Below are 12492 nucleotides of genomic sequence, written 5' to 3'. Positions count from 1 at the left end.
TCACTACATATACTAAGTACTACAAGAGTACTGGAAGGAGTACTAGACGAGTATTAGGATGAGTATTGGAGAGAGTACTTAATGAGTGGTGAATGAGTATTGGATGAGTACTGAGGAGTACTGACGAAGTACAAGCTACGTTAGTACTTCGAAGATCAGTATGGTCGAATTTAGTAGTACTTTGAGTATTTATGTCTCCAGTACTTCACCAATACTTTTTTAAGTATTAAAACCAGTATTACTTTTTCATAAGGGTATGCTTGTGCGCTTATGCAAGTTTGTGTAGATATACCATTACAATGGGTGATTTATTTTTATTTCTACAAATACATCTTTATATACATGTGTGGTAACGGTTTCGCTTTAATCAGCTTTTATCGTCGCTTCCGGATAAAAGGGTGTTAACTCGGAAGCCGGTTGAAAAAGGCGTTAATGCAAAAACCGATTGAAAAGAGCGTTAATTCAAAAACTGGTTGGAAAAAGCGTTAAGAGGATGCTAAACTGCCCATCAAACTTGATTGAGGTCGATAATGCAGAGTCATTATTTATCCTTGTTCATGAAAAAAATTGCTTTAAAATACAAGTTATATAGCTTATACTTACAAATAAATGGTGTCTCGCAGTTTGGAATAGAAGGAATAAGACTATATTTGTCAAATTACGTTTACAAGCCGTAAAAAAACATATTTATGTGATCAAAAATTTTATTCATTTAAGCGCTTCTATTTTTAAAATATCTTTTTTGTACGGCTTGTAATCGTAATTTGACGATTATAATCTTATTCCTCAATCTATTCCAAACCCGGGAACACCATTCATTTGTACGTATAAGCTACATAACTTGTATTCTGAAGCAAATATTTTTATGAACAAATAAACTTTAAAAAATTTTTTGCATTTTTGTTCTTTATCTAATCGTCCCCGGGTTCATTTGTGTACGTACTTTAAAAGTGTAAAAGGATTATCAATTCTGTAAATTCAGTTCGAAATTAAGTGATAAATACAGATTGTCGGTAAAACACACGGCTTTAGCATCCTCTTAACTGGAAAACTGGTTAAAAAAGATTAATTCGCCTGCTAACATTTTTCGATTTTTTATACCTTCTTTTAAAAAAAGTAATTTTGTTGTAATAAATATTTTACTACAAAAACTTGGCGCCACTAAACCGAATAATTTGCTTTAATACAAAATCACTTTCTTATAATCTAACTTACATACTAAAGTAATAGTTACTTCAAGTAACAATTTTTTTACCATCGAAAGCGTAATGACATTATGTACGTTTAACATTATACACGCACGCATATACAACGTATATACAACGTATGTGGCCCAAAAAAACCGTGACAAAATTTTGACCGAATTTTTAGACAATCTTCAAAGTAACATAACTTTGTAAAAAATTATCCAAATTACATGAACTTTTTTTAAAATTAAAGGGCAAAGACCCTACTTTAAAAATCCCTAGGCGAAAGTTTAAGTTGTTAAATATGACCTCTTTATATCGCATTTTTATAACTCGAAAAATATCTAACGAAAAAAAACACTTCATTATAGTGTTTTAGTAAGCTCTCAAGGTAAGCTACAAGAATATGTAATAAAAAGATCCGGCGGATTCTCTCAGAATGGCTGGATCGCCGGCATGGGACGCTCTCCTATAGAATGACGCAGGTGCTCACCGGACACGGGTGCTTCGGTGAGTACCTACATAACAAGATGGGGCACAAGTCGACAGCGAGGTGTCACCACTGTGGGGCGGACGAGGACTCGGCGCAGCACACGCTGGAGATATGTCCGGCGTGGGCGGATAAGCGTCGGGTCTTTGTAGATGCCTTAGGCATCGACGATCTCTCGCTGCCGAGCGTCGTACGAAAGATGCTCGGCGGTGAGGAGAATTGGGAGGCCGTGTCCTCCTTCTGCGAGGAGGTGATCTCGCGGAAGGAGGAGCGGGAGCGGGAAAACTTCGGCCTATAGTACCGGTAGACGGCCATACTAGAGTTCTTAGTGGCTATTGGGGAGTCTCTCAAATTCCCCGAGTCCCACATATCTTCCCCATCGGTAGAGGAATGCGTAACGCATTTTCCCTAGTATTAAAAAAAAAAGATTAGGTTAGGTTCGCAAAAGCAACAAAGTGTTATAGATTGTAGAGTGTCAAAAACTGTCGTACTTGTACCTTTCACCTTGACCTTTCACCCTCATTACTTGTAGATTATTTAAAGAAGATGACTGCTTCGACCGTGTTACGCAAAATTTACTACATATTCAACCCCAGGGCATCAATCGTATAACTTTTACCCTAAGGTGAAAAGTGAAAAGTTTCACGTGTAACTCAATGAAACGTGGAAATATGAAACTTTTCACGTAAATGTTTCCATCAAATGTGCTAACAGAAAAATAAAAACTTATCAACATAACTAATTCTGTAAATTGTTTTTGATCATAAAAAAGTTCAGAAATTAGTAAAGTAAAAAATGAAAAATAAAAAGAATATTCAGATAAAGATTTTCAAATAAAATTACACGATTGATGCCCAGATAGACAATTTTCAAATCTGGTCAAATCTGATGAATCAAATAGTCATATCTCAGCATCTAATTCGTTTTTCCCGGATATAATTATAATGACTTTTAATTAAGATGTAAATTTAATTATGATCATTTGCGCAAGAAAAAAATACAATTACACAGTAAATAAAACTTTATTCTCCCAAAAGTTCTTCGATTCCATCTTCCTTGTCAGAACTATCCTGTCGATGTACTTTTGTTTTAATATAGCCCAACGTTTCTAAAAGATTTACGTTAAAGTAATAAGTCAAATTGATTTCTGGCACTAGGCGTTTTAATTCTTCTATGGTTGCCCAAGCTTTCTCAGTGTCCCCTATATTGACATAATGTTGTGTAATTGCTGCAAACAGATCGCCACGACGCACTGACTGTTCCAAATTGGGTCCTTGAGAATCCAACAAATGACGAACTTGTTGCATCGCTGTCTCTGTTTCACCTCTATCGAACAATCTATTTAATAAAAAAAGACACTTGATATACAAAATACATAGACAATTAAAATGCGATTAATGTAACAAGAATATGATATTATAAAAACTTTCACTATTTATAAATTTTATCTATTTGATTTCTCTCCTGGTAAAAATTTTTAACCAATTTTTTCATAATTTTTCAAAATTTCACTTAAAAAATATGAAGCACTGTAAAGCTCTAGAAAACGCCATCTAACAAAAAGAAAGCACATGGACCGGAAAGCAGATTGAAACGATACTTATACTTGTAACAGTCCTTGACTAATAGAAAAACTATAGTGAAGTGCTAGTACCCACCCAGCTTTTTTTTTTGAAAAAAAAAAAAACAGCTCAAAAAGTAACCGAACAAATTATGTGCTAGTTCTTACGGACCGATAAATAAAATTATATTTTAAAAATGTATATAGAGGCACGACACATTTCGTCAATAGAACGTCAATCATCATTCTCTTCAAGAATGCTTTGACGATCCATGGCGGTTCGTGTCTGTACGTGTCAATGCTGGTAGTGTGAATTTTTACACATTAAACATAGAGATGCATGGATAAAAAAAATTGATTGAAAATGTTAAGGTTTATAAGCTTTTATACATAATGAGTCATTCAAAATATAGTGATACGATATTTAAAGAAAATGGTTGGAAAGAAAATTTTAAATTTTTAATTAATGTCCAATGCTTTCTATCAAGTTTTCTTTTTTTAAATATGGAATGTACCTATTTTTATTTCTTTTCTTTATTTCTTTTAGTTTCGTCTTTATCTAAAATTAAACCATAAAACCCAATTCCTCATCACTAAATAAATCTATTGCAATTGCTAAACGTCAATTGCAATGGATTTATTCAGTCAATGGACTTGACGGACAATTGCTGAAATAGGAGTGGTTCACTTGAACACAATTGGACACAGTGCAAATGGACATGGTGCAAATGGACACAAAATAATGTACACGTTTCAAATGGACACGGTTCATTTCGACACAGGAATTTTGGACACAGTAATTTTGTACACAAGAAAAATAAATTCTGGACAAATTACAATTTAGACACGATAAAAATGTACACCGTGCAATTGGACACGTAAAATTTGTACACCGCAAAGTTGTACACAGCAAAGTTATACACCGTAAAGTTGTACACCGTAAAATTGTACACCGTTCACTTAGACACGTAAAAGTTGCACACCGCAAAGTTGTACACCGCAAAGTTGTACACCGCAAACTTGTACACCGCAAAGTTGTACGCTGCAAAGTTGTACACCGCAAACTTGTATATCGCAAACTTGTACACCGCAAACTTGTACACCGCAAAGTTGTACACCGTGTATATTGTATTGGAAATCTGCTTATACATATAAATTTTACTTTGTTTGCAATGTATAACATGGGTTAGCGACTTCGACGGGGTGGGTGCGGGAGGGGGTGCCGAAGGCCCCCCTTGCACCGCCCCGTGTGTGTGTGTGTGTGTGTGTGCAAACCATTCTCTGCACCACATGGGTTTGCGATTTTCCACGCAAAACTTTGTGATGTACAAGTTTGCGATGTACAAATTTTGTGTGTCCAATTGCACGGTGTACATTTTTATCGTATCTAAATTGTAATTTGTCCAGAATTTATTTTTCCTGTGTACAAAATTACTGTGTCTAAAATTCCTATGTCGAAATGAACCGTGTCCATTATTTTGTGTCCATTTGCACCGTGTCCATTTGCACTGTGTCCAATTGTACTGTGTCCAAGTAAAGGCCACTCACATGAGTTAGCGCGCATTTGTTGCATGGCTTGTACTAGACAGAGCATGCGTTTGTGACCAAAAAGTATAAGGATGTGATCGCTGCGCATGCTCAAGTGAAACATACGTGGTCATTTCAAACGTGGCCATTTCGAACGTGGCCATTTTGAACGTGACCATTTCGAACGTGGCCGTTTCGAACGTGACCATTCCGAACGTGGTTGTTCTGAACGTGGCCGTTCCAAACGTGACTGTTTTGAACGTGGCCGTTTCGAACGTTGGCAAATCGAACTTAATGCAATATATCCCGTGGCCATTCCGAACGTGGCCATTTCGAATGTGGCCGTTTCAAACGTGGTTATTCCGGACGTGGCCATTTTGGACGTGTTCGTTTCGGACGTGGTCGTTTCGAACGTGGGCAAATTGAATTCCGTGCAATATTTTCCGTGGCCACTCCGAACGTGGCCATTTCGAACATGGCCGTTTCGAACGTAGCCATTTCGAACGTGGTCAAATTTACGCGTGGCCATTTCGAACGCTCCCCTCTCCGACGTACTTGCGGTAAATTGCCATTTGGGTCGGACTTTTATTCTGCACATACAAGAAAAACGTTTGAATTCATTACACTATCATATACCTCTTGGTTATATTGTCTAGGCAACCTATAAGAGAAACGGATATTATATCAAAAAAAAAGACGAAGGCCGAACTCAATCAAACAATATCTAACAGCAGGAAGGCAGAAGTTAGCACAAGGCAAAGTTGGAATCTTTCATTCCTTCTCTTTAATATCTATGAAGCAGATAATGAGGAAGGTTTTATAGAAGTTCAAAAAGAAAAAATCTTAGTAAGAGAAAGAAGATCAGTAACCTAATATAAGACAATAATATACTGATCCTAGGTTTTACTGCACAGGAACTGACAAACACATATGCACAAGTTATATCTTCTTCTAACGTTTGCGAGAGCATGAATGCGTTTACAAGGGTGAGCAGAAATGAATTGCCTGTTTTCTCTTAAATGTTGGCAAAGCGTTAAAATTTTATGACAAAAAATTAAATGTTTATTGGTCAATGCATAATTCATTCTTTTTCCTTAAGAAAAATAAAACAAAGAAAAACTTTAAAAATTGTAGAAATCTTAAAAGAAGCTGAAATTTTAAAATTTTTGATATGTTGCGTTAGATCGATAAATGCCAGTTTACACAAAATAATATTTCAAACTATTGTTATGAGTGACACACTCATAACGATAAGAAAGGTGTCAGTAGCACGATGACGTAAGTCGGTCAGCTGCAGCAGTCAGCATCGAGCGCATTGCGCAAGGTTCCGCGCAATCCGCTCGACAATTAACCCAATGCTCCTTAGACAGCACTTGCTGTCTAAGCAAAAATTTGGAATACTGACCGATTTACGCCCTTACGCAATCCTCCCCTTTTTTCGATCCAACCACCAAATTATCGGATATATAAACCGGCGAAAGAAAGTGAGGGACGGGTCAATCCAAAGTAGACAAACTAAGATAACACACGACACTCTGCTTTGCGGGGTCGTGTATCACCGGCAAACACATTGTAATATACACAACCACGACACTCTGCCTTGCGGGGTCGTGGACAACAAACTCATAGACGTGACACTCTGCCTTGCGGGGTCGCGATCTATTCGAACAAGATAATAAAAGTGTTCAAGACGAATAACGGTGTGAGTGACTAAATACCTTCCTCGCGAGATCTCTGGCAGCGATCCCCAATCGTACTCCCAACGAGGGGTACAACAGTATGTTTATTAAAATGGTTTAATAAATTAAAATTTTGAGTGTTTTGTATAATTATAAACATTTACAATTTGTAAAATGTTATTAAAAAAATTTAATCTCTATAAAAGTATAAGAATATGTAAGAAATTATTTTCCAAATAATCCATTCATATTTTATCTATTTTGTGTTTTTATATAATTTCAACTTGATTGTCTACTAAAGATAAACAAAACATGCAAGTTTATAGAAATTATTTAATATTTAAATATTTATATCATTTTTTCATAAAAACTGGCATCTTACTCAAAAATAAAAATGCTAGTTTTGCAAGAGTTAATCAATTTTTTTCTCAAAAATCTGAAATGTTATATTAATTTTTCGTAGTTTAAGTCTATAACGTGATAAGGTTATTTCAGAAAAAGGGTATAAGTGTGCTATCTTTGTCCAACTCACTTTATTTGTAATTCTGAAGAAAACTTAAAAAATCTGAAAAACTTTAACTCTTTGCGTCATGGTACCAAGTCTGTAAATATGAAACCGGAATTTGCCCATAGATGGCGCTAGCAGTCAATATAGTTATCGTCAAACCGTGTCATTGGCGCCGTTTTCTTGTTCTGACATCTGATAAAGATTTTCAACTCACAACAATACAAGTTTCATATAACAGCATAGTTTTTAATAGCGAAATAATATTAAACATGTCGAATTTTTGGCTGCGTTCCGTTTCACGCATAATGCGCATAATACATTGTTCATCTTTGTTTAACGCCAGACAAACAACAAAGATGAACGATGCATTATGCGTGAAACAAAACGCAGCTTTTGTGCCTGGAAACTATGATTTGTGGACAGCATTGATTTTCTGTTACCATTTGAAGAAAATTGCTGCAGAATCGCATCAAATGCTTGTCGAAACTTACGGTGAGCATGCTCTAGGTAACTCATAGTGCTTTGAGTGGTTTAAAAAATTCAAAAGTGGCGATTCTGACGTGAGAAACGAAGAACGTGGAAGACCACCAAAAAAGGTTGAAGACAGCAAATTGCAAGCATTGTTAGATGAGGATGACGCTCAAACACAACAACTCGCGGATCAATTAAATGTGACACGAAAAGCCGTCTCCATATGTTTGAAAGCCATGGGAAAGATCTAGAAGATGGGAAAATGGGTTCCACATGAACTGAATGAGACAGCAGGAAAACCGAAAAACCACTCGCGAAATGCTACTCGCCAGGTACAAAAGAAAATCATTTCTCCATCGAATTGTGGCTGGCGATGAAAAGTGGATATATTTTGAGAATCCTAAGCGTAAAAGATCATGGGTAACTCCAGGCAAACCATCGACATCGACTGCAAGGCCAAATCGCTATGGACGGAAGATGAGCTCTGTGTTTAGTGAGATCAGAAGTTTAGTGTGATCTATTATGAGCTGCTAAAACCTGGCAAAACCGTTAATACTGAACGCTACCGAATACAAATGATCAATTTGAATCAAGCTTTGCGTGACAGAATATCAAAAAAGATAACACAAAGTGATTTTGCTTTATGATAATGCATCATCACACACAGCAAAACCGTTCAAAGAAACGATTGAGGCGTTTGGTTGGGAAATACTTTCGCATGCGGCTTACTCATTAGACTTGGCTCCATCCGTTTATTACTTATTTGCATCAATGGGACACGCACTTGCTGAGCAACGCTTCACATCTTACAAAAATGTACGAAAATGACTCGATGACTGGTTTGCCTCAAAAGAGGAACAGTTTTTTTGGCGTAGCATCCACAAATTGTCAGAGAGATGGAAAAATGTATCGCTAGCGATGGGCAATACTTCGAATAAAATATTTTTTATCATTTTCATACAAGAAACGTGTATTTTCTATACAAAAATGTCGGTTTCATATTTACATACCTAGTAGGTATGTAATCACTGAGTGACCCACAAAGGTCTTTCTAGTTTTTTATTATTTTAACGGTTTTTAACCCTTTAAAGTCGGTTTTTTGTTTTCTGACACTTCGAGATAACTTTAAGGTACGTTTAAAAAATATATATGACCACAAATTTGTATTTATTTACTTGCTATAAATAAACAAATACCAAAAATTTGCTGTTCTTTTTTATAGAAATTTATTTTCTCTCATAGAAGACCGCCAATTTCTACAAAACTCTACATCTTGAGGTTTTTGAGGTCTATGATTACGAATCCGTTGTCAGATTTTCGAAAATGGCGCATGCCATATGACGTATACAATATTAAAAATTTCACCCATTTCCATAAAACTTAGTATCTAGAGATTTTTTAAGATGTTGATTACGAATCCGTTAGAATTTCAAAATTCTAAATGGTAGATCCCATATGGCAGGCATAAGATTAAAAGTTCAACTAACTTCCATAAAACTTAGTATATAGAAATTTCGTCATATATCCGTCATTTTAAATTTTGAAAATTTAACAACAAATTCGTAATCCAGCACCGTATGAACTCCTAAATACTAACAAGGAGACTTTACGGGTTATGGATCATCAATTTTTTCATACTTACAGGATTTGAAGATTAGTACTCGGACTTCAATTTCCTAAAGCAGTACGATGCGCTTCTCAAAAATACTCGAGAAAATCGATTTTGAAAATTTCCGATATCTTTAAGTAAAGAAAATTTTGACCTATCGTCAGAGCCGCTCGTAGCCGAGCGCACAGAGCTCTAGTTTCGTAAGCGCGGAGTCACTGGTTCGATTCTCGCTCTGGCCCCAATTTTTTTTTAATAAGTCAATGGAGTTTTTTTAAATCCTATATCTAACAAATCCTATATCTAACACAGCAGGCTGAGTGAAACGGACACAGTAACAAACGGACACAGACCAAACGGACACAGTAAAAAATGGACACAGTGCGAAATGGACACAGTAACAAACGGACACAGTAGTAAACGGACACAGTAACAAACGGGCACAGTAATAAACGGACACAGGAATAAACGGACACAGTAATAAACGGACACAGTAACAAACGGACATAGACCAAATGCGCACACTGCACAGGCGCACGGACTAAATGCAATTCATGTACATTGCAAGCAGAGTAAAGTCCAAATAGGTTAGCGACTTGGACGGGGTAAGTGCGGGAGGGGGGCCGAAGGCCCCCCTTGCACCCCCCTGTGTGTGTGTGCGCGCGCGCGCGCGTGCAAAGCATTCACTGCATCACATGGGTTTGCGACTTTCCGTGTGTGCATTTGGTCCGTGCGCATGTGCAGTGTGCGCATTTGGTCTGTGTCCGTTTGTTACTGTGTCCGTTTATTACTGTGTCCGTTTATTACTGTGTCCGTTTGTTACTGTGTCCATTTGTTACTGTGTCCGTTTATTACTGTGTCCGTTTGGTCTGTGTCCGTTTCACTCAGTTTGCTGTGTCCGTTTATTATTGTGCGCATCTGGGACGCTCCCAAATAACTGAATATTATTTGTACATATTATTTTTGCATTTAACAATAAGACGTTTTCCATTTTTGCACCAAATTTTAATTTATTATAAATATTCGCACTTTCAAGCAAGTGGCAATTAAAAATAAAAAAATGTTAATTTTTATTTAAAAAATAACGAATAAATATTTAATAATTAATTAGCATTTCACTTTGATAAATGTTAAGATATAGGAATAAAAAAAACTCCATTCACTTATTAAAAAAAAATTGGGGCCTGAGCGAGAATCGAACCAGCGACTCCGCGCTTACGAAACTAGAGCTCTGTGCGCTCGGCTACGAGCGGCTCTGACGATAAGTCAAAATTTTCTGTACTTAAAGATATCGGAAATCTTCAAAGTCGATTTTCTCGAGTATTTTTGAGAAGCGCATCGTACTGCTTTAGGAAATTGAAGTCCGGGTACTGATCTTCAAATCCTATAAGTATGAAAAAAATCGATGACCCATGACCCGTAAGGTCCCCTTGTAAGTTTCACAGGATTTGGTTTAATTTTTAGTTTTACGTCTGCCATATTGGATCCGCCATTTTTAATTAAAAAAATCTGACATTAGATTTGTAATCAGCAACCCAAAAAATTTCAGGATACAGTTTTATCAAAATTGGTAAGCAAGAATTATTCGCAGCTAAAAGGATTAAGATATTTTTTCACAAACCTTCATAAATTAAAGAATCCTTCTAAATATTATGTTAAAAGAAAAATTTTTGCCAGGATCACAAACGCTTTCGCACTACTAATGTTACTCATTGTAAGTTCAAAATCAGCAATTTGAATTTACCTTTTAATATCCAAGTAGCGTTTAATTGCTGACATTCTATTGTTTACTAATTCTATCGCCCGTTTGTGAACATCCGGATCTCGCGGCGTCATCACCTTGGACAGACATCTGTTCGCTTGATTCAACGCGTCTAGTGCTTTTTCATAATTCTGAAATTCATCAATCTCCACTTGCGCGCAGGTTACATAAAAATTCGCGAGCAGATCCATGGCCTTGCCTTTGGAGTAGAAATTGATTATGTTCTTTAAAACCTCTGGTTGATTCTGCCAGTCTAAAGATTGCAAATAATTGCCTGCCATGATGTAAATCTCGCGATTTCGTGAGACTTGTGCAAAGAAACAGATCTTCTCGGTGTCCCCAGACTTAAGCAACGCTTTCATAGCGCGTAATTTGTTACCAGCTTGTGTGAATTTCTTAGTCGCGAGATGATAATTTCCTTGATCAAAAGCAATCTCCGCGATTTTTTCGAGCGTGGAGATCCTCGTACGCTCGTACTCCGCATCATCGTCGCTTCCCTTCTCGATCGTTAACTTCTCCGCAAGTTCCTCACTCAACACGATGTTATGCTGTTGGATAAGATCTAGAGCCGCCATGTAATTCCTGCCGGTCGCGAGCAAATCCACTGCCTTGTCAATCTGATCATTCTGCATAAAGTAATCGGCGCATTTATGGATCAACGCCGGATCAGAATCCGCGTTCATGTCTGTAATGATTAGTTGCAACGCACTGTACTGTCGCATTCGGAACGCAACGTCCAAAGCTTTGTGCAGGAGGCCGGCTTTATGATACAGCAGTACAGCGCGATCCGATTGATCGTTGTCCTCGTAAAACTTGGCAACATCTATCTGCGAGGGCCGTGGTGCTAGTATAGCCAGTGGCCATAGTTCTTCCAGCATGTCATGTTCCTTCAGATAATATAAATATCGTGAAAATTTATTAACTCTTGCCAAGCGCATCAAAATAGAATAGATTAAATAAGATTTTCAAGTAAATAATTTTTAGTTTTACTTATTAAATAGTTTTTAACTATAAAAATGTCTCACCTTGCATAGTCGTATTGCATTAGTATAAGCTTTAGCGACTGTGTAGAAATGAATAGCCTGTACTACGTTATTTTTCGACTCATAGTGCGCAGCAAGATGGTATGCTGCCGCAGCGTGATTTGTTCTGGTCACCAGCTCGCATACTTCGTCCTCTCTGCCGAAATAACAAAGCAACCTCGTCATCGATAAAGTGTCCTTGGCTTGCTCATAAAGACGTAAGGCAGTCTCCATATCGCCAGTCGACTCGATATATTGAGCATGCCAATTCTTAATATCCCTGCAATGATATTAATTTGACTGTACCGCAACTAATTATTTTCAAACCAATGTAATTTAATTAAAGAATTTCAAAAATTAAACAAGTCTATAAAGTAAAATTTTAAGAATACAAATAACTTCCATTCTCAATAAAACAGTTAAGTGACATCCACGTGGAATCTACGTGATTTACACGGATTACATGGATGCAGGTTTTTCACAAGTTATCCACGTGGATGCAATGTTCTTTTTTCATCACTGCATCGAATTCTTTTATTCTCGAAATATCTATTAGATTTTTTGTGGATATATGTATTAAAAAATATTTATAGAGAATGTATATGGATATTTTGAGGAACATCGCGCGCTCATCCGCCAGTTAATTCTTATGTTGTCTGCCCGTTTGACCAACATAGCA

At 36.8% G+C, this 12492-nt stretch overlaps 1 protein-coding gene across 1 annotated transcript in view; it reads right to left on the bottom strand.

The window, feature by feature from the left end:
* Positions 1–1560: 1560 nt before the first annotated feature.
* LOC105832659 (intraflagellar transport protein 140 homolog) overlaps positions 1561–12492 on the bottom strand; it is a 164527-nt gene continuing 153595 nt past the window's right edge. Inside the window, exons 10-13 of the mRNA XM_036286695.1 lie at positions 11817–12093; positions 10774–11678; positions 2169–3015; positions 1561–2085 (exon numbers count right to left, since the gene is read on the bottom strand). Of these exons, the coding sequence (XP_036142588.1) occupies positions 2700–3015; positions 10774–11678; positions 11817–12093 (1498 nt within the window). The 3' untranslated portion in view covers positions 1561–2085; positions 2169–2699. The remainder of the gene's footprint in view (positions 2086–2168; positions 3016–10773; positions 11679–11816; positions 12094–12492) is intronic.

The sequence above is a fragment of the Monomorium pharaonis genome, chromosome 5 (genome assembly GCF_013373865.1).
Source record: "Monomorium pharaonis isolate MP-MQ-018 chromosome 5, ASM1337386v2, whole genome shotgun sequence".
Taxonomy (NCBI): domain Eukaryota; kingdom Metazoa; phylum Arthropoda; class Insecta; order Hymenoptera; family Formicidae; genus Monomorium; species Monomorium pharaonis.
The sequence above is the reverse complement of the archived record's forward strand: the minus strand, read 5'-3'. Positions and strand labels throughout refer to the sequence as shown.